This window comes from Elephas maximus, chromosome 12 (genome assembly GCF_024166365.1).
Source record: "Elephas maximus indicus isolate mEleMax1 chromosome 12, mEleMax1 primary haplotype, whole genome shotgun sequence".
In the NCBI taxonomy this organism is placed as follows: Eukaryota; Metazoa; Chordata; class Mammalia; order Proboscidea; family Elephantidae; genus Elephas; species Elephas maximus.
In genome coordinates, this window is record NC_064830.1 from 109,853,949 (window position 1) to 109,874,334 (window position 20,386).

Genomic DNA, 20,386 nt, shown 5'->3' on the forward strand with positions numbered 1-20,386 from the left:
TCATGAACCAATCTGTAGAAATATTTGTTTTTAACCAATCTGTTTTCAGGCCATTCACTTGGAGCTCAAGACTAGATTTTGAAATTCCAAACACTGCCAAGAATAAAGAAGGGTCATTGCTGCCTTAAAGGTAATTTTAAAATGTTTTTTAGCATAAAAATGAATGGAAAAGCTTTTTAATTTTTTCTAAAGATATAGAGTTGCCAAACCACCCCATTGTTCAAAAACATTATTCACTCACAAAAGAAACGTTCTGATAAATGGACAAAAGTGCATAAATGCAAGTAACAGTTTACAAAAGCGCATCTGTATGGTACAAAAATTATCAATACCTAAGAACACAGCAACGGGAAACATTTGTAATTTTCACCAACTCATTTATTGATCACTTTGTTCAGGACCAATGTTTTTCACTCACCTTTGTTCTGCCAAATCACCTGGACCTCTGTGGAATGTTCTCCCACCCATACCCCACCCTCAACGCCCCCCTCCATGTTTACTCTTTTCTCCACTAGACCGCCTTTGTCCTAGAGAAAATGTTCCTTAGTTCCCCCACCTCACCATTTAAACCAGTCACCTTCTCGTCTCCACCAGTCATTGGGGCCATCTAACTTTCACCCCACCTCTCCACTGCCATTTGGCCCTAGCCCAAGCCAACGATAACCTCCTTGTTTCTGAACCTGGTGTAGAGATACCATGAGCTAAGCCAAAAGTGACAGTCTGGGACAAGATGTTAGCCACCTATGAAACAGCCCAAGGATCAATACATAAGGAATATTGGTTATATAATATATAAGGAAATTATCGTATATATATATTTATTTGGAAACCCTGGTGGCGTAGTGGTTAAGTGCGACAGCTGCTCAACAGAAGGTCGGCAGTTCGAATCCACCAGACACTCCTTGGAAACTCTATGGGACAGTTCTACTCTGTCCTATAGGGTCACTATAAGTCAGAATCGACTCTACAGCAGTGGGTTTGGTTGTATATATATATGGAACTCCTATAGAAGAAGGCTCAGTAGTTGGAAAATATGGTCTTGGTGATACAAACGAGGCTAGAGATCGCATGATAGAATTTTGCAAGACCAACGACTTCTTCATTGCAAATACCTTTTTTCAACAACATAAATGGCAACTATAAACGTGGATCTCAAAAGATGGGACAAACAGGAATCAAATCAACTACATCTGTGGAAAGAGACTATGGAGAAGCTCAATATCATCAGTCAGAACAAGGCCAGGGGCCAACTGCGGAAGAGATCATCAATTATTCATACGCAAATTCAAGTTAAAGCTGAAGAAAATTAGAGTTGAAACACAAATGAGTCAAAATACAACCTTGAGTATATCCCACCTGAATTTAGAGACCACCTCAAGAATAGATGTGAAGCATTGAATACTAGTTACTGAAGACCAGACGAGTTGTGGAATGACATCATGGAGAAAGCAAGAGATCATTAAAAAGACATGAAAGAAGGAAAAGACCAAAATGGATGTCAGAAGAGACTCTAAAACTTGTTCTTGAATGTAAAGTAACTATATAACTACAGTAAAAGGAAGAAATAATTTTCTTCCAAGGGCGGCTCAAGAAGACAAAGCAAAGTATTATAATGAAATGTGCAAAGACCCGGAGCTGGAAAACCAAAAGTGTAGAATACACTTGGCATTTCTCTAGCTGAAAGAACTGAAGAAAATATTCAAACCTGAAGTTGCAATATTGAAGGATTCTACACAGGAAACACCAAAAAAAGATGGATGGAATACGCAGAGTCACCGTACCAAAAAGCATTGATTTACGTTCAATCACTTCAGGAGGTAGCATATGAACTGATGGTACTGAAGGAAGAGTCTAAGCTGCACTGAAGACATTGGTGAAACACGAGGCTCCAGGAGTTGACAGGGTACCAACTGAGACGTTTCAACAAACGGATACAGTGCTGGAGGACAGCTTCCTGGCCAACTGATTGGAAGAGATCCGCATTTATGCCCATTCTAAAGAAAGGTGATCCAACAGGATTGCAGAAATTGTTGAACAATATCATTAGTGTCACATTCAAGTAAAATTTTGCTGAAAATCGTTCAAAAGCAATTGCAGCAGTACATAGACAGGGAACCGCCAGAAATTCCGGCCAGATTTAAGAGAAGACATGGAACCAGGGATATCATTGCTGATGTCAGGGGGATCACGGCTGAAAGCAGAGAATTCCAGAAGGATGTTTACCTGTGTTTTATTGACTATGCAAAGGCATTCGACTGTGTGGATCATAACAAATTACAGGTAACACTGCAAAGAATGGGAATTCCAGAACACTTAATTGTGCTCGTGCAGAACCTGTACATAGACCAAGCAGCAGTCGTTCAGACAGAACAAGGGGAGACTGAGTGGTTTAAAGTCAGGAAAGGTGTGTGTCAGGGTTGTATCTTTCACCATACCTATTCAATCTGTATACTGAGCAAATAATCCAAGAAACTGGACCATATGAAGAAGAATGGGGCACCAGGATTGGAGGAAGACTCATTATGCAGATAACACAACCTTACTTGCTGAAAGTGAAGAGGACTTGAAGCCCTTACTGATGAAGATCAAAGACCACAGCCTTCGTATAGATTATACCTCAACATAAAGAAATCAAAAATCCTCACAATTGTACCAATAAGCAACATCATGATAAACAGAGAAAAAATCGAAGTTATCAAGGACTTCATTTTACTTGAATTCACATCAATGCCCATGAAAGCAGCAGTCAAGAAATCAAATGACACATTGCATCCTGCTGCAAAAGACCTCTTTAAAATGTTAAAAACCAAAGATGTCACCTTGAAGACTAAGGTGCGCCTAACCCCCCAAAAAAAACAAAAAAAACCCAAGCCATGGTATTTTCAATCACTTCATATGCATGTGAAAGCTGAACTATGAAAAAGGAAGACAGGAAAAGAATTGACAGATTTAAATTGTGGTGTTGGTGAAGAATATTGAATATACCATAGATTGCCAGAAGAACAAACAAATCTGTCCTGGAAAAAGTACAGTCAGAATGCTCCTTGGAAGTAAGGATGGTGAGACTTCGTCTCACGTATTTTGGACATGTTTCAGGAGGGACCAGGCCCTGGAGAAGGACGTCATGCTTGGTAAAGTAGAGGGTCAGCAAAAAAGAGGAAGACCCTCAATGAGATGGATTGACACAGTGGCTGAAACAATGAGCTCAAGCATAACAATGATTGTGAGGACAATGCAGGACTGAGCAGTGTTTCGTTCTTTTTTACATAGGGTCACTGTGAGTTGGAATCAACTCAACAGCATGGAACAATAACACAGATCAGTAAGAAAAATGAAATGACCTAATACAGAACAAATGGGCAAAAGCAGTTCATTTGTAGAAGAGGAAACCCAAGCAGCAGATAAACTTATGGAAAGATATTCAGCCTCATTAGTGATGGGGAAATGCAAATTAAAACTACAATGAGATACCATCTCACACTCATTTGCAAAAACAAAAATCTGACAACAGAGCACCCAGACCGCCCACACCCTGATGCAGCAGTTCCATGCTGGGTTTCAAACTTGGATTGCCCCACCCACAGTAAGAAATATAATTCACAAAGCCGCCCATTACACGTGCCTGAAACTGAAATACGAGCTTAACAAAATAATAATAAACCTTACTAAGTGCACTGTATTCTTTTGTTTTCTATTCTATTTCACAGCCGACAATTGTCTTCACTATCCTCCAATAGATGCAAACTCCAATCTGAAAAGCATTTCCTTCGAGAAACAGCCACTTTTATTCATGGCAGCATTTTTTGCCATCAGTAGGGAAATGGATACATAAGCCAGCTGTACCCACGTGAGGGACGGCTAGGCAGTGGTTAAAATGAATGAGATCTATACGCATCAGTGTGGAAAGGTCTCAAAAACATGATGTTACATGAAAAACAAAAACTACAGAATGATAGCTAGAGCATAATAGTATTTACATAATTTTTCCTAACTAGTAAAGCAATCGTATATGCTGTTCCGGGCATACAACACATGTAGCAAAAATATAAAAACAAGACCTAGAGGGTCGCCACCCATTCACCGTCCCTGGAGAACCATGTTTCTGGGGAAGCAGATGAGGCAGAAAGGAACTCAAGGGGAATGTGAGCTTCATCTAGAATGTTCTCTTCTTTTTCTGTACTCAAACGTTCTGAAGGCATAATGACAAAATGTTAGCATTTGTTCACTCTGGGTGGTGATGCCCGAAGGTTGAGAAAGAACCAGTCGAGCAAAAATCTAAAGGAAGAGTGATCCAGGCCAAGGAATAGCCGTGCAAAGGCCCTGAGGTAACCTTGGTATGTTCCAGGGGCAGAGAGCTTAGGATGAGGTTGGGGAGGAGTTTGGATTTTAGCAGGGGAGTAAACTCAGATTTATGCTATAAAAACGTCATTCTGATTGGGCATGTTTTGTTAGCTAATCTCTTCTTTTGTGTAGGTTTGAAATTTTTCATTAACGGTTGAAAAATAATTATCAATGCTACCACTGGCTACTGTGTGGGGGCCAACGGGGCGGGGGCGGCTGCAGGGGTCTGGGCAAGAGAGGAGGGTGGCTGAGTCCACAGGATTTGCTGATGGACAGAAGCTGGGATGGGAGAACAATGACTTGAACTGAGCCCTGGGTGCATGGGGTGTGGGGGCATTTGGTGAGGTGGACATCAGAGAAGCAGGCTTGGGAGCAGGGAGAACAAGAGGCGGGTGTGGGCATGGGGCCAGCGAGAGGCCTGTGGCCTCCAGGGGAGATGTCACTGCACAGTTGGACAGACAAGTCCAGAGTTCAGGGGACAGTCAGGGCTAGAAGTCATCAGCATACAAACAGTGTTTAAAGCCACAGGACCAGATGAGATCACTTAGACAGTGGGTGTAGTGAAAGAAGGAAAGAGGTCCCAGGACTGAGTCTGGAGGCACTCCTATGTTTAGAGGTGGGTAGAGGAAAGGAAGAAGCCCTGGTGGCACCGTGGTTTAAGCACTCGGGTGCGAGCCAAAAGGTTGGCAGTTCAAACCTACCAGCTGCCCCCCTCGAAAAAGATGTGGCGGTCTGCTTCCATGAATATAACAGCCTTGGAAACCCTGTGGGGCAGTTCTGCTCTGTCCTATAGGGTCACTGTGGGTCAGGATGGACTTGAGGGCAACGGGAGCAGTACAGGGGAGACTGAGAAGGAGCAGCTTCTGGGACAGAAAAATCAGAAGAATGGGAAATTGCACTCTCATCCACGACCACCTATCAGCACCAGCTCTGACTGGCTACTAAAGTGATTGCCGGCAGCCCCTGCCTCGGCTCGGGATGCCAGCTCTCCCCCACATCCTTCAACAGTCTCAGAACTGGCAGTCCACCCAGTCCACTCTCCACACTGCCTTCTGGAGCCATTTTTGCAAAACACAAAGCTGACACCAGAACGCCCCGTAGTTCATCCAGAACTAGACATACGTGCATGCTCCCCGTGGCCTGGGCCTCCACTTGCCAACAGCTATGTCTGTGGCCGCAGACACGCATATAAACACACATGTGCACACACACAGAGGACCAGGCACTGGAGACCTCACCAACAGCCATCTCCTCTCCCTTTTCCCTGGAGGCAGTGCTCACTTCCCACACAAAACCAGAAAGAGCCAGACCCTTTGCAGCTCGGGCTTGGGCGGTGGAGCCAGTCCTGGACAAAAGGAGCTCAGGCGGAGTCTGCTGGGGGCTTCTGGGAAATACGGATGGGGCAAACAGCTAGGCACTCAACTACTAGCCAAAAGGTTGGTGACCCGAACCACCCAGAGCTGTCTCAGAAAAAAGGCCTGGCAATCTGCTTCTGAAGGGTCGCAGCCATGAAACCCTATGGAGCAGTTTGAATTGGCATGACTGGGAATCAAATCCATGGCAAGTGGTTTGGTTTTTGGTTTTAGACACAAACGGAGCAACCCAAGGAGACGCTCCACCCATCCCCCCCCCCACCTTGGGCCATTGTATGTGAGGACCCAAGAGTGCCTGAGCCATCCCACCATCCTGTACCCAGAGGAGACAATGGCACACACACAGGCTGGTGAATTAGGAGAGCGGCAGAAGCTTTGGTCCTTGGTGAAGGCAGTGTGTCGTAAGAGGGAGAGCAAAGCCCTACTGTTTAAACCACTCTGGGCTGGGTTTGGACACCTGCATTCAGGGCATTCCACTGACCCGCACATCCTCAGGGACACCCCCACCCTCCCATTTCTGACCCGCTGAAAGGCCTGCCTTCCACCCTCCCAACTCAAGCCCTTTGGCATTTGCATGCCTCATCATGCTGTCGTCGGGCCCCCTGGTCCACTCGCTCTGCTTGGGCCATTCGGCGACACCTGCCTCTTCTCCCAGGGCTTCCTGCAGCCCTTGGCTGGAACACCTGCAGAGCCAGATGACAGTCCTGAAACAAGAGCTGAGGCTTTTCTGCTCTTCCCCACCCCCAAGCTATTTCCTGTTACCCAATCCTTCACCCTCCCCCCATTTTGGGAGTGGCTGGGCCAGATGGTGTCCATTGTCCTGGGGGAGGGTCATTTCCACCAAAAGACACCGAAAAGCCTTTTGAGTTCCAAAACCTTAGGGCTTGAGGGGACAGCAGGATTAGGAAAAACAAACTGGATGACTCAGAGAAAAATCTCCTGGCCCCAAGGTTCCTGGCTGGGGGTGGGGTGGGGGAGAAATGGAGCAGACTGTGGAGAGAGAAATCTGTGGGGCCTGGCGCCCACATCTGAAAGGAGCAGGGCAGGCCTGGAGCCCACCAGCCTCCATCCACCAGTGTCCCCTCAGCAGGTTGCTTCCTCCACCAGTACCCAGGAACTGCTCCTGTAGGAGTCAGGTTGGTGCCACAAACCTTGCAGCCCCCATTCAGTCAGTCAGCACCCCACTGAGGAGAGGCACTGAGGGCTGCCTGGCAGTGGCATCACTACACGGGTGCGGGGGGGTGCAGACCCCACGGGGGAACAATGCCGGGGCGGGGGACACCAAAATGAGTGTCTATAAAATTTTTGTGTAGTGTTTTAGCAGAAATTTATAATTTTTCATAAAATATCCCTGTAGTTAGTAATAACAACAAAAATACTTTTCAGAAGCCCAGCTTACGAGTATCACTAGACCTAAACAAAAAAAACCTGTTACAATGACGCTCCAATGACATACTTTCATCTGCACTGGATACAAGTACCCCCACTGGGTGTTCTTATACCCACTGATTCTGTCAAATTTTCTGGTGTTTTAGCTACAATATTGTGGTAATTAGTAACTTTTTTGAGAATGAAGTAGTAAGCAAAGGAAGAGAAAAATCAGAAAAGGTTTCCACTTAGTTACTAATAATGTTGAAACTAAGAAAGATTGTACAAAGCAATTTTTGTTAGTGTTCATATAATCTAAGAAATATTATGTTTAATCAAGTTACAACTATATTTATCACATATTATTCTATGATTAAAATTGGTAATAAACATAGCTAACGAATTCTGTATGGTCTGGTACGGGAGAAGGTCCATGGGGGTGATACCAACCCTAGTGACCCCACTGCTACTTGGACAGGTGGCTATGTGGGCCCCGTGGAGGGTCTTCCCTGGAGCAGCACAAGCCTCCCTCGGATGCTCTAGCAGACTGCCCCCCACCCCCCGTCTGGCCCCAGAACCGCCGTGGGCACACTGGCCTATAAGTAAGTATCCTCCCAACATCCCTCAACATCATGCCCATCCCACCCTCAAGACAAAGGAGTGGTCCTGGACACCCTGCGGGGGTGGGGGGGTGGTTAGAGGGAAAAGCCTGCACGTCTATATTCAGGCGATAGTGAGCAGAGCCTGGACAGAGGAAGACACCCCCACCCACCTCCAGCTCCCCAACTAGAAATGGACAGGGGTGGCGGCTGTTTCTGACTCATGGCTGTGACTCCAGTGTCCTGACCAGTGCCTGGCAAGCAGTAGCTGAGGTGCACAGTAAATACGTATTGACCTAAACCCAGTCCGAGGCATCAGATAGAGGCAACACTAAAGGTTGGCTGGCCTGAGCCCCATCGCCAGCCTCCACCTCGCCCCTATTCCCTACCCAGTGACAAGTCAGCAGCTGCCATGGGAGCCAGTCCGGCCAAGAGGACAAAGCAGAAGCCATGGGTTGGGGCCTCACACAAAGCTTATGGTAGAAATGTGAATCTCTCTTTTTAAGCCACAGCTATAGGGTTCCATGGGGTTTCCGTTGTGATCCACAGGGTTTTGGATTCCACTCACTTATCTCGGACATCAGAAAAGAACAATCGCTAGAAAAGGACATCATGTGTGGTAAAGTAGAGGGTCAGTGAAAATGAGGAAAACCCTCCATAGGACAGACGGATTGACACAGTAGCCTCGGCAATGGACACAAACATACCAATGATCATGAAGATGGCGCAGGACCAGGCAACGTTTTGTTCTGTTATACATGAGGTCGCTGTCTGGTCATCTAGTGCTGCTATAACAGAAACATCACGAGTGGGGGGCTTTAACAAACAGAAGTTTATTCTCTCACAGTTCAGCAGGCTACAAGTCCAAATTCAGGAGGGCAGCTCTAGGGGAGGGCTTTTTCTCTGTCAGCTCTGGGAAAGGTCCTCGTATCCAACCTTCCCTGGTTTAGGAGCTTCTCAGCACAGGGATCCCAGCTGCAAAGGATCCCTTCCCCTCCTGGTTCCTCATTCTCGGTGGTAGGAGGTCCCCCTGTCTCTCCACTGACTTCTCTCTTTTATATCTCAAAAGAGATTGACTCAAAATACAACCCAATCCTTTAGAGTCCTGTCTCTTTTACGTGACTACCTCTAATCCTGCCTTGTTAACATCATAGAGATAGAATTTACAACACACGGAAAAATCAAGTCAGGTGACAAAATGGTGGACAGTCACACAATACTGGAATCATGGCCTAGTCAAGCTGGTACGCATTTTGGGGGGGGACAGAATTCAATCTGTAACAGTCACCATGAGTCGGAGCCACCTCGACAGCAACTAACGCAACACCAGCACGCAGGGGTTGTTATCTGCAGCCGCACCCGAGAGGGCAGAGGCGCCCTACGACCTTCACAGTCAGCTGTGACCCCTGAAACCTGGGCTTCCCCCACTGCCGCCGCTCCCCCAGAACTGCTTTTGTCGAGGCCACCGCATTAAGATAAATGATGAGAGTTGTAACAGGCAAGTCTCAGTGGCTTAACACAATGAAAGTTTATTTCTGGTTCATGTTAACGTCCAAGGCAGGCTGGTGGAAAGGGCTCTGCTCCATGCAGTCATTTAGGGCCTCCGGCTCCTTCGTCTTGTAGCCCCACTCTCGTCTGCGTCCTTGGAGCCCTCTGCAGAGAGGATCACAGAGGAGGTCTTTATGGTCCAGGTCGGAAAGGGAGCACTTCACTTTCATCCACATTCTACTGGCCAGAAGTCAGACACACGGTCACAGTACATGCAAAGGAAGCTGGAACACGTATCTAGCTCAAGAAGAAGGGGCAAATTTGGCAAATGGTGCGCACCAGCAGCGTCTATCTCCACCACCAAAGACCTCTTTGCCCCTGTAAGCAGTGCTCACTTCTTAGGCCTGCCTCGCTTCTCAGCAACATTGGTCACTGTTGGCCATCCCATCTTTTTTAAATATTCTCCGTTTTTGGCTTCCTTCCTTACTTCCTTTTTCTGGGTTTTCTCCTACACCCCTGGCCACTCATTCTCCTCTACTGCCCTGAAGTGTTGGCATCCTCAAACTGGGTGCTGAGCCCTCTCATTTCTTCCCCTCTTCTCGCCCTGCACACTCTCACTCTTACCAGCTGCCTCAGCCACCACCAATCACACTCGTGCCCCTGAATGCATCTCCAGACCCCACTTCTCTCCTGAGCTCAAGACTCTGGCATCAAACAGCCAGGTAAGTTGACATTTTCACCTAGACATATCAGAGGCACCTCAAGCTCAACGTGCCCAAAATTGTTAACATCCTCTTCTCCCCCAAACCTGCCCTCCTCCTGGACCTCCCCTGCTGTGAATGGCACCACCATCCACACAAAGGCTCAAGCCAGAAACCTGGGCATCATTCTGACACCTTGCTTTCCCACCCCACACGTTCTGTCAGTAATCAAAGCCCTATTGCTTCTACCTCTTGTGTATCTTCAAAATCTACCCCATCCTCTCTATGGCCATGACCTCTCTCCAAGTTCATGTCCCTCCTGGACAGCTGCAACAGCCTCCCAAGCCCTCTGCCGGCCCAAACCTTAATCCCCAACTCCGGTCCTGGAAGCCAAAGCTTCTCAGACTTTGTTGTTGTTGTTAGTTGCCCTCAAGTTGACTCCAGCTCATGATGACTCAACGTACAAAAGAGTGAAACGTTGCCCAGTCCTGCGTCCTTCTCACAATCACCGGCATGTTTAGGTCATCACTGTGGCTATTGTGCCAATCCATCTCTTCACTGGCCCTCTGCTTCACCAAACACGAGCTCTCCCCTAGCAACACATCTTTCCTAACGACACATCCAAACAAGTTAGACAATGTTCTCTTGTGATCCATAGAGTTCTTATTGGCTAATTATCAGAAGTAGGTCGTCAGGCCTTTCTTCCTAGTCTTAGTCTGGAAGCTCTGCTGAAACCTGTCCACCAAGAGGGACCCTGCTGGTATTTGAAATATAGATAGCACAGCTTCCAGCATCACAGCTACACACAAGCCACCACAGTACAACAAACTGACAGAGGCGCGGGGGGCTCAAACTTGGCAGCCAGAAATCGCATGGAGAGCTGGTTAAAACAGGGATTTCTGGGCCACAGGACTGATTCTGGTCCAGCAGATCCAGGGTGAAACCCGAATCAATCTGTATTTCTATAAGCTCCCCCAGGGATATCCCGGGAGCAACCCGAGCGGATGCAGACCACGGTGAACGGTACACGGCGCAAACGCAGACCGGGCTGCCCAGTGGATCCCGGCTCCCAGCGACCCTGCAGGGCAGAGCAGAACCGCCCCAGAGATTTCCAAGGAGCCGCTGGCGGATTAGAACTGCCCGCCTTTTGGTTAGCGCCCAGCTCTTACTGAATTACTAAAAGGAAATAAATTTACATTTCGGCTCCGCAGCCAGGCGCTCAGCAGCCACACGAGGCGGTGGCGACCACCGCAGACCTCGAGGAGCCCCCTCGCCCGAAGAGCGCGGAGGCCCCGGCTGCCAGGAAGCTGGCTCTTAAGACACCTGAGGCACGTGGGCCTGCGGGAGGCGGGCGGAGAGCTGACACGTGACGGTGGGGCGGGGGCAATGACACGTGACGATGGAGGGGCGGGGCCTCAGCTGACATGTGATGGCAGGGCGGGGCCGACACGTGACGGCGGGGGCGGGGCCTCTGGAGGGAGGCGGGCGGAGAGCTGACACGTGATGGGGCGGGGCGGATGACACGTGACGATGGGGGCGGGGCCGCTGACAAGTGACGGTGGGGCGGGGCCGACACGTGACGGCGGGGACGGGGCCGCTGGCGGGAGGCGAACGGAGAGCTGACACGTGACGGTGGGGGGGGGCCGCTGACACGTGATGGTGGGGCGGGGCCAATGACACGTGACAGCGGGGGCGGGGCCGCTGGCGGGAGGCGGGCGGAGAGCTGACACGTGACGGCGGGGCGGGGCCGCGGCGGGGGCAGCTTGCTTTGCTTTGATTGGGTATTTTCTCTCCGCTGAAAGCCAATCACCGAGGGCGGTGGAGGGGCGGGGCCGGGGTCGGCGCGCAGGCCCCGCCCGAGCTCCCGCCGCCCCCGGAGGGCCAGCTCGGCGGAGGGTCCTGACCCCGCCCCTCTCGGAGCCCCTCGGCCGCAGGAGCGCCCCTCTCCAAGGGCAGCCGTCCCGGGGTGTCCCGCCCTCCCTGTGCTCGGGGACCCTGCCTGTGACATGGGGGCTGGCGCCGGTAGCCTGGCGAGGAGGCCCTGACAGCCTGGTCTGCTGGGCCCGGGGCAGGCGGGACATCGAGGGGCCGGGGCCGGGGAAGGGGCCGTGGTCGCACAGGATGGCGCAGGGGGAGGACAGGAGCCTGCCCGAGGTGCGGGCGCGGGTCGGGGCCTTGCACTGCATCACCGACCTGGCCCGCAAGCTCCACTTCTACGACTGCTGGGCTCCAGACTACGACCAGGTACCCCACCAGGGTCCTCGCCTCCCTCGCTCACCCAGCCCGTTTTCCTGTCTGTAAAGTGGAAATAATGAGTTAGCCTTGGGTCCAAGGACGTCTATGAGAACGAAGGGAGACCTGGGTGAGGACCCTGCAGTCCTGCCTCCTAAGGAACCGACCCCTCCCCTGTTCACACACAGCAGCCCTGCCTTCTGACCAGCCCCACCCCCAGAGAGCAGGAACCAAGACCTCCCCACCCTGGGGCAGCAGCCCAGCCAGAGGGCACCCTGGAGGAGGTGCCATTGAGGGTCACTCTGAACTTAGTAGAGAGAGCTGCCTTGGTCAGCAGAGAAGGCCCCCGAGAGCTGAGGGCTGAGGGCTTACCTCTCCCTCCAGGTCTCCCCTCACTGTAGCCCCAGCGGGGTCTGGGTCTCCAACACATGCACACACAGCTTGGCCTGGCCCACTCTCAGACCACCCATGGGGGAAGTCCCCCAGACCCTAGGACATGGTGTGGTCTTAGGCTCAGTGCTCTGTCCCCAGGATGTGGCTGCTCTGCAGTACCGCGCCCCACGCCTCGCAGTGGACTGCCTCACCCAAGCATCTCCAGGCCTGCCCCACACCGCCCTGATCCTGGATGTGGCTTGTGGCACCGGTCTAGTGGCTGCTGAGGTGAGACCTCCCCAGACTCCCTGCCCCCTGCTAGGCCCCCACTTCTCAGCCTGGCCCCAGCAGACTACGTCCCTGCTCAGACTCACCGGTCCCAAACACATGAGCCATATCCACTGGGGGGCCCTTTCCCCTCCTCAGGTATGGGGATCCAGCTGGGAAGTGGCAGGGTGTGCTGCGGGGCCCTTTCTCCTCCTCAGGTATGGGGATCCAGCTGGGAAGTGGCAGGGTGTGAACAGTGACTGGGACCCCCACCACCACTACCCAGCTGCAGGCTCGGGGCTTTCTCCAGCTGCATGGGGTGGACGGGAGCCCAGAGATGCTGGAACAGGCTCGGGCTCGCGGCCTCTACCAGCGCCTCAGTCTCTGCACCCTGGGCCAGGAGCCCCTGCCCAGCCCTGAAGGTACTTCCCCACCCGACATCCAAAGGCCCATCTGCACCAAGCCCCCTTCTCATGCTGCTTGCCCTCACTAAGCTCCCCTTCACCTCTCTAAGTCTCATCCGCCTTGCTGATCCTCCATGAGCCCCCCAACACTGAACCCCCATTCACCTTCCTGAGCTCCCCGCCTCCTCATTGAGATCCTCTCGGAGCTCCCAGGAGCCCCCATTGAGCCCTCCACCTCCTGATCTGACCTCAGCCCCGGCCTGGCCCATACCTGCCATTTCCCCCATAGGATCCAGGTCCTGCAGACACTGGTGGCAGGCTTTCTCCCTCTGCAGACAAACCACCCCACCACATCCTCACACCCCACTGCAGGGACTTTTGATGCAGTGCTAATGGTGGGTGCCCTCAGCGACGGCCAGGTGCCCTACAGTGCAGTACCTGAGCTCCTACGTGTCACCAAGCCAGGTGAGGCACGGTCCCCTACACACACACCTTCTCCCTCCACACAGGCTTCAGAACCCCTCAGGCCAAGCCAGGGCCAAGGCTCTGCCCAGAGTCACAGTGGAACCTGGCATCCCAGCCATCAGCCACCAGCCGAGGGCTTGGTTCAGCAGCCACCGTGGGCAGAGCCAAGCAGTCAGGCACCCAGCTCACCTCTTATCCTTTGAGCATCCAGGAGCAGCTCCAGTCTGCTCACCAGCCTGTTCCCTTAGTATGAACAGGGCAGTCCTAACCCTTCCCATAGGGCTGTGCTTCAGTCCTGGTACAGAGCAGACGCTCAGTTCAGCTCCTTCACCTTCCAGCTTCCTCACTAACTCTGGGCTGCCCTTAAGCGGGTCTCTTTCACTTCACGGTCTCGGTTTCCTCATCTGTGAAGTGGGCTGCTCAGGTGAGCACAGTTTATAAACTACATTTGGGCTGATGTGTAGGCACAGACTGTGTTTACTGTGCTCCTACTGTGCACTTTGCCCGGTGCCCTGGGGAGAAGATACAGCTCTGCTCTCTGGGCCTCCCTCACCAGCCCCCTGGGGTCCAGGAAGGGGCTGGAGGACCCAGGGCCAGCAGGGCTGTGAGTGCTCATCGCTCTGAGAATTCAGAGGAGAGCAGCCTTCCAGAGCTGGGATGAGGAGTGAGGACAGCCCATCCGGCTTAGCCAAGCCACAGGCACAAAGGAGAACGGCAGGGCATGAGGACCAAGAAACACTGGCTGGCCACAGCAAACAGGAAGTCAGAGGGTTGTCCTTATCGCTGCCTCAGTAGATCGCTTTCTCCCCAGCCCCTCCAGCCCCCAGCCCGGCAGGAGTTGTGGCTAAGCCTGGGCAAGTTCCGGGCAGGCTTGGAGTACAAAGAAGGACATTGGCGGGGTCAGCAGGAGCGTTAGAGGTTGGGCCCAAAAACATGAACCAGCAACATCTGGGCCTCCTCTGCCCAGCCGTGCTTGCCACCGCCCCCCCCCCCCACACACCACACACACAGCCAGAGCCCTGTCCGCCCCACCAACCCTGCCACAGACGCCCTGCTGGGGAGCCTGTCCTCACTGTGTCCACTTCTCCAGGAGTGCCCTTTTTCTCACCCCTTCCTCCAGGAAGCCTTCCCAGACACCAGTCACTGGTGTTCCCCGCCCTCCTTCAGAGTATCTGAGACTTCACTGGGTAAACGGTGTGCCTGCATAAGACCTGAGTGATGAGGCCATCCACTCAGTCCGGCACTTTCAGAATGTGCCAGGCATTCCATACACAGCAGACTTCCTGTGAAACAGGGCAGTCAACCTCTGCAAACTGGGAATAGGCTCAGAGCAGTGAAGGGACTGCCCCAGATCAAAGCCCAAGTGCCTCCTTCCCCCTTCTCATGCAGACAAGCTGGAGCCGAGGGGCAGGGGGATCAGGGAGAAAGGAACCTCAGCCAAGAACCACCAGTGAAAAAAACACCTGGGCTTTGCCGGGTGGGGGGGGAGGTGCATAGGAGGCTGCACTTCTGGGAAAGGGGACAGTGAGCACCACAGTTATGAAGGTGGGAAAAGGCTGGCCTGGGGATGAAGCTGGAAGAACTTAAATGGTCTTGAAGACATAAGCAGGAAGGGAACAACCTTCCCAGGCACGGACAGGCCTGGGGCTGCAGCTCCTGCCCCTCACCCAGCTCACCTACTCTCCCCCTCCCCAGGTGGGCTGGTGTGTCTGACCACCAGGACCAACCCTTCCAACCTTCGGTTTAAGGAGGCACTGGAGGCCACCCTGGACCAGCTGGAGCAGGCTGGGGCATGGGAATGCCTAGTGGCCTGGCCTGTGGACCGGTGGGAGCTGGCCACCTCTGAGCTCGAGGTGGTGCCCAGCACCTCTGCCAATGACGGCTTCATCTCCGGCATCGTCTACCTATACCGAAAGCAGAAGGTGGCCCAGGCCAAGGGGGTGAGGCCCAGCCCCCAGCCCCTCCTGGACCTCTGACCCTTGGTGTCAGGCCTGTCTTCGGGGCCTGCCCTGCTTCACCTGTAAAATGTTGCCAGCTCTTCCTGCTCCTCATGAATGCTCTGGCTATTAAATGAGCCCCCAGGAGGGAGGAAAAGACTGATGACTCTGTTACTCTTGTCCCAGGAAGGAGTGGCAAGCCGGGCACACTCACAGATGTGACTTTAAAACTCCTCCCAGGGTGGTGGGCACATTACCTCTAACTCACAGATGAGGACACTGAGCCTGGGCAGCGTGGGGACATGCACACACTAACACGGGCAGAGGAGGGTCAAGTCCAGGGCCGGGTGACTACTGAGACCCAGGTCCTGTCCCAGACAACCCCAGGGCCCAGCTGTAGGTCAGGCGTTGGTCAAACATTTCCACACGTCCCAGACTCGGCTTCATCATCTGGAAAGTGAGGCTGGACTGCGTGGGAGCAGGTGAAAGGGCTTGGTGACCATCAGGAGAGGGGACGGGACAGGACAGGACTAAGGAGGAGTCCTGCATCTGGGAGCTGTGGGACGGCGTCATGGGGAGAGGCGTGAAGCTGGGCCTTCAGGACAAGCAGGAGTCAGAAGGCTAGAGAAAGAAAAAAGACATTGCAGGCCCAGGGCAAGGACAGCCTGGGTGGGACCTGTAGGGTGACCCAGAAAGGGAGGGCGAACCAGCCTGGCTGCCCAGACAAAGATGGGTGAGGAGGAAGAGAGGGCCACAGCCTGTGTGTCTCCATCTGTCCTCCCCTGGGGTCATCTGGCGCCTCACCAAGTCCTGGGCAAACACTTGGGTTTCCTGCACACGGAGTTTACCCTACAAATAATAAAGCGCTTGAACAAGGTGACTGCAGAAATCGGGACCAGTTCCGATTTTTCCTAATGCCATAAAAACCAATTTTTTAAGTGTTCAAGTCGTGGCCACAAGACAATGGTTGTGCCTCTCACTGGCCCCTGCCCTTCCCCAGGCTCTAGCCCTCCTCCCACCCACCTCCACCACTGAAATCAGAGACAACAAATACCCGAGTCCTCCATGCACAGGTCCCATTTATTGTAGAAAATAATAATAATTACAGTAGTGAATGGATCTCCTTAAATTACTACACAAAAACATACAGAAAACGCATAGGAGGCAGGGAGCCCCAGGGCTTCCTGGGTTGCAGCCAGAGAAAGGCCGCTCCTGGGCCCTCCCCAGGCTGGCCAGTGTCCTTGACAAGGTCAGAGGGTTCGGAAGTGGCGGGGTTCAAGGGGTCCAGGAAGGCAGAGAGAATCCTAAGTCTGAAGAGCAGGAGCAGCCTGGGCCCACAGCTGCGCCATGGCCCTCTCCCCCACCACCACCCAAACCAGTTGTAGCAGCTTCATCCCTCCTGTCCCACTCCGTGCTCCTCAGCAGGTAAGTGGGCGAGGCCTCAGGTTTCAATGGCCAGGTACAGCCCACTCACTCCCAGACCCACTCAGCTGCCCGCCAGCACACCGAAGCAGGGGCAAGGCCAGGGGTACTGCTGGACCGGGAGCTGACGGCAAGAAGAGCCATTGGAGGGAGCCACAGAGATGCGGGCAGGGGGCATGGGGAAGATCAAAGCAGGTCACAGTTCCCAACGCAGGCATGGACAGGGCATCAGCATGTGTGCTCAGAGACAGGGCCCAGGGTCAAGGCTAAGCTATCCTGGCCAGCAGGAACCAGCTCACCCCACCGCCGCCACACCCTGCTGCTTCTGCCCCCTTCCCTGTATCCGAGGACCAGTCACAGGGTGGCAGGGGGGTCTTTCCTTCCATGCTCGCTAACGTAGAGGAGACCTCAGGAGGGTGTCCAAGAGGGCCTGACAACTGAGGGCTGCTGGCCTGTGGTCTGACTCAGTCCCGGTGTGCCCAGCCCCCAGAAGTCAGCAGCCCGTGGCAGGGCCATCCTGGGGTCACAGGCTGGATCCAGGAAGAACAAAGCTGGAAGGGACGGAGCTGAGCGGTGGCAGCTTACACGTAGTTGCTGGCCGGCACGGAGCGGGCGGTGGAATACTTGGCCGAGTAGGGCTTCTCAGTGCGAGGCGGGCAGTTGCAGCAGAGCAGGCCACCACCGAGCAGCAGCAAGCCCGAGGCGGCCCAGCCGATGTAGAGCGCGGCACCCATCTCCCGCTTCTGCGAGGAGGCCACCAGCGGGTTGTAGAAGTCGCGGATGACGTTGTTGGCTGTCCAGGACACAGGCACCATCACCAGCAGGCCGGCCAGCAAGAACACCACGCCCGCCACAATCATGGTCTTGGCCTTGGCGCTCTCATCCTCCACGCAGTTGGTACACTTGCCGCCCACCACCGACAGCAGCACGCCCAGCGCAGCCACGACGATGCAGATGACGATGAGCGCGCGGGCCGCCTGCAGGTCCTGCGGCAGCGCCAGCAGCGAGTCGTACACCTTGCACTGCAGCTGGCCGGTGCTCTGCACCACGCAGTTCATCCACAGGCCCTCCCAGATGGTCTGCGCCGTGAGGATATTGCTGCCGATGAAGGCCGTCACGCGCCACATGGGCAGAGCACAGCACACGATGGCGCCCAGCCAGCCCAGCACGGCCAGCGCGATGCCCATCACCTGCAGCCCCATGGAGGCCATGGCTTGGCGTCTGCTGGAGTCTAGGACCAAGAAGGCTCTGAGCGCTGAGGAAGGCCACTCGGTGTTTGAAGGGGCAGGAAGCCTCTCACTGGGAGTCCCCAGACAAAGCCAGTCAGAGCAGTCGCCCTGTGGCTGAGGATCTCCCGAGTCAGGTGCACAAGCCAGCCAGAGGGTGACCAGACCAGTTCCTGCCTGCCAACAGCCGCTACTGCGCTCTTGAGCTGCAGGTCGGAGTAGTTATATGGCTCCGGCAGAGCAGGTGGGGACAGAGGGAGGGGTTTCGGTCACTGGGGCCTCCCCCTGACCAGTTTCCCCGGATTCCTGAGCTGAAGCCAACAAAGCACTTTAAGGCCCCAATCCTGGGCCCCTGAGTCACTATCCTGGAGAGCCAGTTTCAGAGGAAACTGCCCCCTCCCCTACCCCCAGGCCCATGCTGAGGTCAGCTGGGAGACAGACACTGAGTCACAGCCCATGGGCACCAGGACCTCCACAGAGCAGGGCAGGGGCCACAGGCCCAGCCAGGTTTGGGACCTAAAGACCAGGGTCCCCAGCCCGCTGTACCCTCATTTGAGGCTTGGGTGGGTGGACTGAGGTGGAGACCCTCAGGGAATGTCAAAGACAGGCCAACCTTGATTACTGTTGTCCTGTCCTTTATTGTCTCCACCATGGGTGGTGTCTCTACTATTACAATTACAATGATGATGGTAGTGATTATTGTCAGTACACTGGCAGTCTTCTTGGCATTGGCCAGATAAGGTCTGGTTCTGGGGAATGAAGAGGAGGGCAAAGAGCAGGAAGCCTGCCTCCTCCACGGAAGTTTAGGCCACTGGGCTCTGCCCCTTCCTGGGCCACCACTGGGCTCTGCCCCTTCCTGGGCCAAGCAGGCTTAGCCAGAACCGTGGCGGGGGGGGGGGGATGTCATAAAGAGCAAACCAGGGGCCAGACCCTGGGGACATCAGCCCAGCAAACAGATGTTTACTCTGTAAGGACACACATAGCCATCTGATAAAGCCAGGACAGGTACAAAGTCCCCTGAGACTTCAAAGGGGAGGGAGGACTCAGACAGGGATGGGGGTGGGGAGGCTTGACAACAGAGGGGTCCTGCAAGGCACAGCTCTAGGGGCTGCTGAGCACCTTGTATTCTGAGACCATGTTGCAGAGGGCAGCAAATAAGACAGAAGTCTCCCTTGGTTGAGAAAAGGCATTCAGAGAGGCAGGGAGCACGGTGGGAACCGCAGGCAGTGCTGGAAACAGTGAGGAATCCAGCCTGACCAGAGACTGGTGCATGTGGGCTAGAGGCAGGAGGGGAAAGGTCAGAAGCCTCTGCTCCAAGATTCACTCAGGCCCCAACGTCACCAAGCCAACTGTGCCTGGTCCTGCCCCGGCTGTCCCCAGGCCATGCAGATGGGCAAGGGCCCTGGGTCCAGGCTGAGAGGTGTCCACACGCCTTTCAAGGAGGTGTCTCTAGAAACAGGATAGAAGTGAAGAAAGGGCGGGGATCCCAGATCAGGAAGGGCCTGGTCCAGGGCGGGGGTCTGAGGGTCCTTGTGGGTAAGAGAGTACGACTGTGCTCATCAGAGCCAGATCGAGGGGTCTCTCACCCCTACATGGCCATTTTTTTGTCTCTTCCCCACCAGGTTGGGGAGGCACCTCAGGGGCCAAGGCTCTGATATGTCCTTGTGTTCCCAGCATTGTCCACCACAGCACCTGTTACCTTTGGGTGGCTGTGTGTCCAGTTCTGGCCCAGATATGCTATCTCTGAGCTTCCTGAGGGAGAATCATTAAGGGTGCTGTGATTTGGGGTGAAGCTGTCTGTGAGCCCTGAGCATGCTGGAAACTATACATAGACCAAGAGGCAGATTTTCAGCAGAACGAGCGGATACTGCCTGGTTTAAAGTCAGGAAAGGTGTGCCTCAGGGTTGTATCCTTTCACCATATCTATTCAATCTGTATGCTGAGCACAGAATCCAAGAAGCTGGACTACAAGTAGTCCCCAGGTTACTAACGTCCAATTTATGTACAACCGGTGGTTACTAACTGTGAAAACGGTGTGGGCGCAATGACTGACCTCCTCTAACCTCACAAGGGGGACGGAGAATCAAGACCAACAGCCCAGGGGGGATGGGAGGATAGAGAGAGTTGGAAGCTGGCAAAATTGTCACAAAAGGAGAGACTGGAAGGGCTGACTCATTAGGGGGAGAGCAAG

At 53.5% G+C, this 20,386-nt stretch overlaps 2 protein-coding genes across 2 annotated transcripts; one reads left to right on the forward strand and one right to left on the reverse strand.

The window, feature by feature from the left end:
• Nucleotides 1-11,693: 11,693 nt before the first annotated feature.
• On the forward strand, nucleotides 11,694-16,417 carry METTL27 (methyltransferase like 27). Its single transcript, XM_049904801.1, is given in 6 exon segments — nucleotides 11,694-12,114; nucleotides 12,634-12,762; nucleotides 13,028-13,163; nucleotides 13,518-13,610; nucleotides 15,306-15,426; nucleotides 15,428-16,417. Coding segments are annotated over 6 exon segments (729 nt in total). The 5' UTR covers nucleotides 11,694-11,991; the 3' UTR covers nucleotides 15,555-16,417.
• A 189-nt stretch (nucleotides 16,418-16,606) lies between these two features.
• Nucleotides 16,607-18,402, reverse strand: CLDN4 (claudin 4). The gene has a single exon (XM_049904803.1). It carries the CDS (start codon nucleotides 18,178-18,180, stop codon nucleotides 17,551-17,553), a length of 630 nt encoding a protein of 209 aa, XP_049760760.1. The 5' UTR covers nucleotides 18,181-18,402; the 3' UTR covers nucleotides 16,607-17,550.
• Between the last annotated feature and the right edge of the window lie 1,984 nt (nucleotides 18,403-20,386).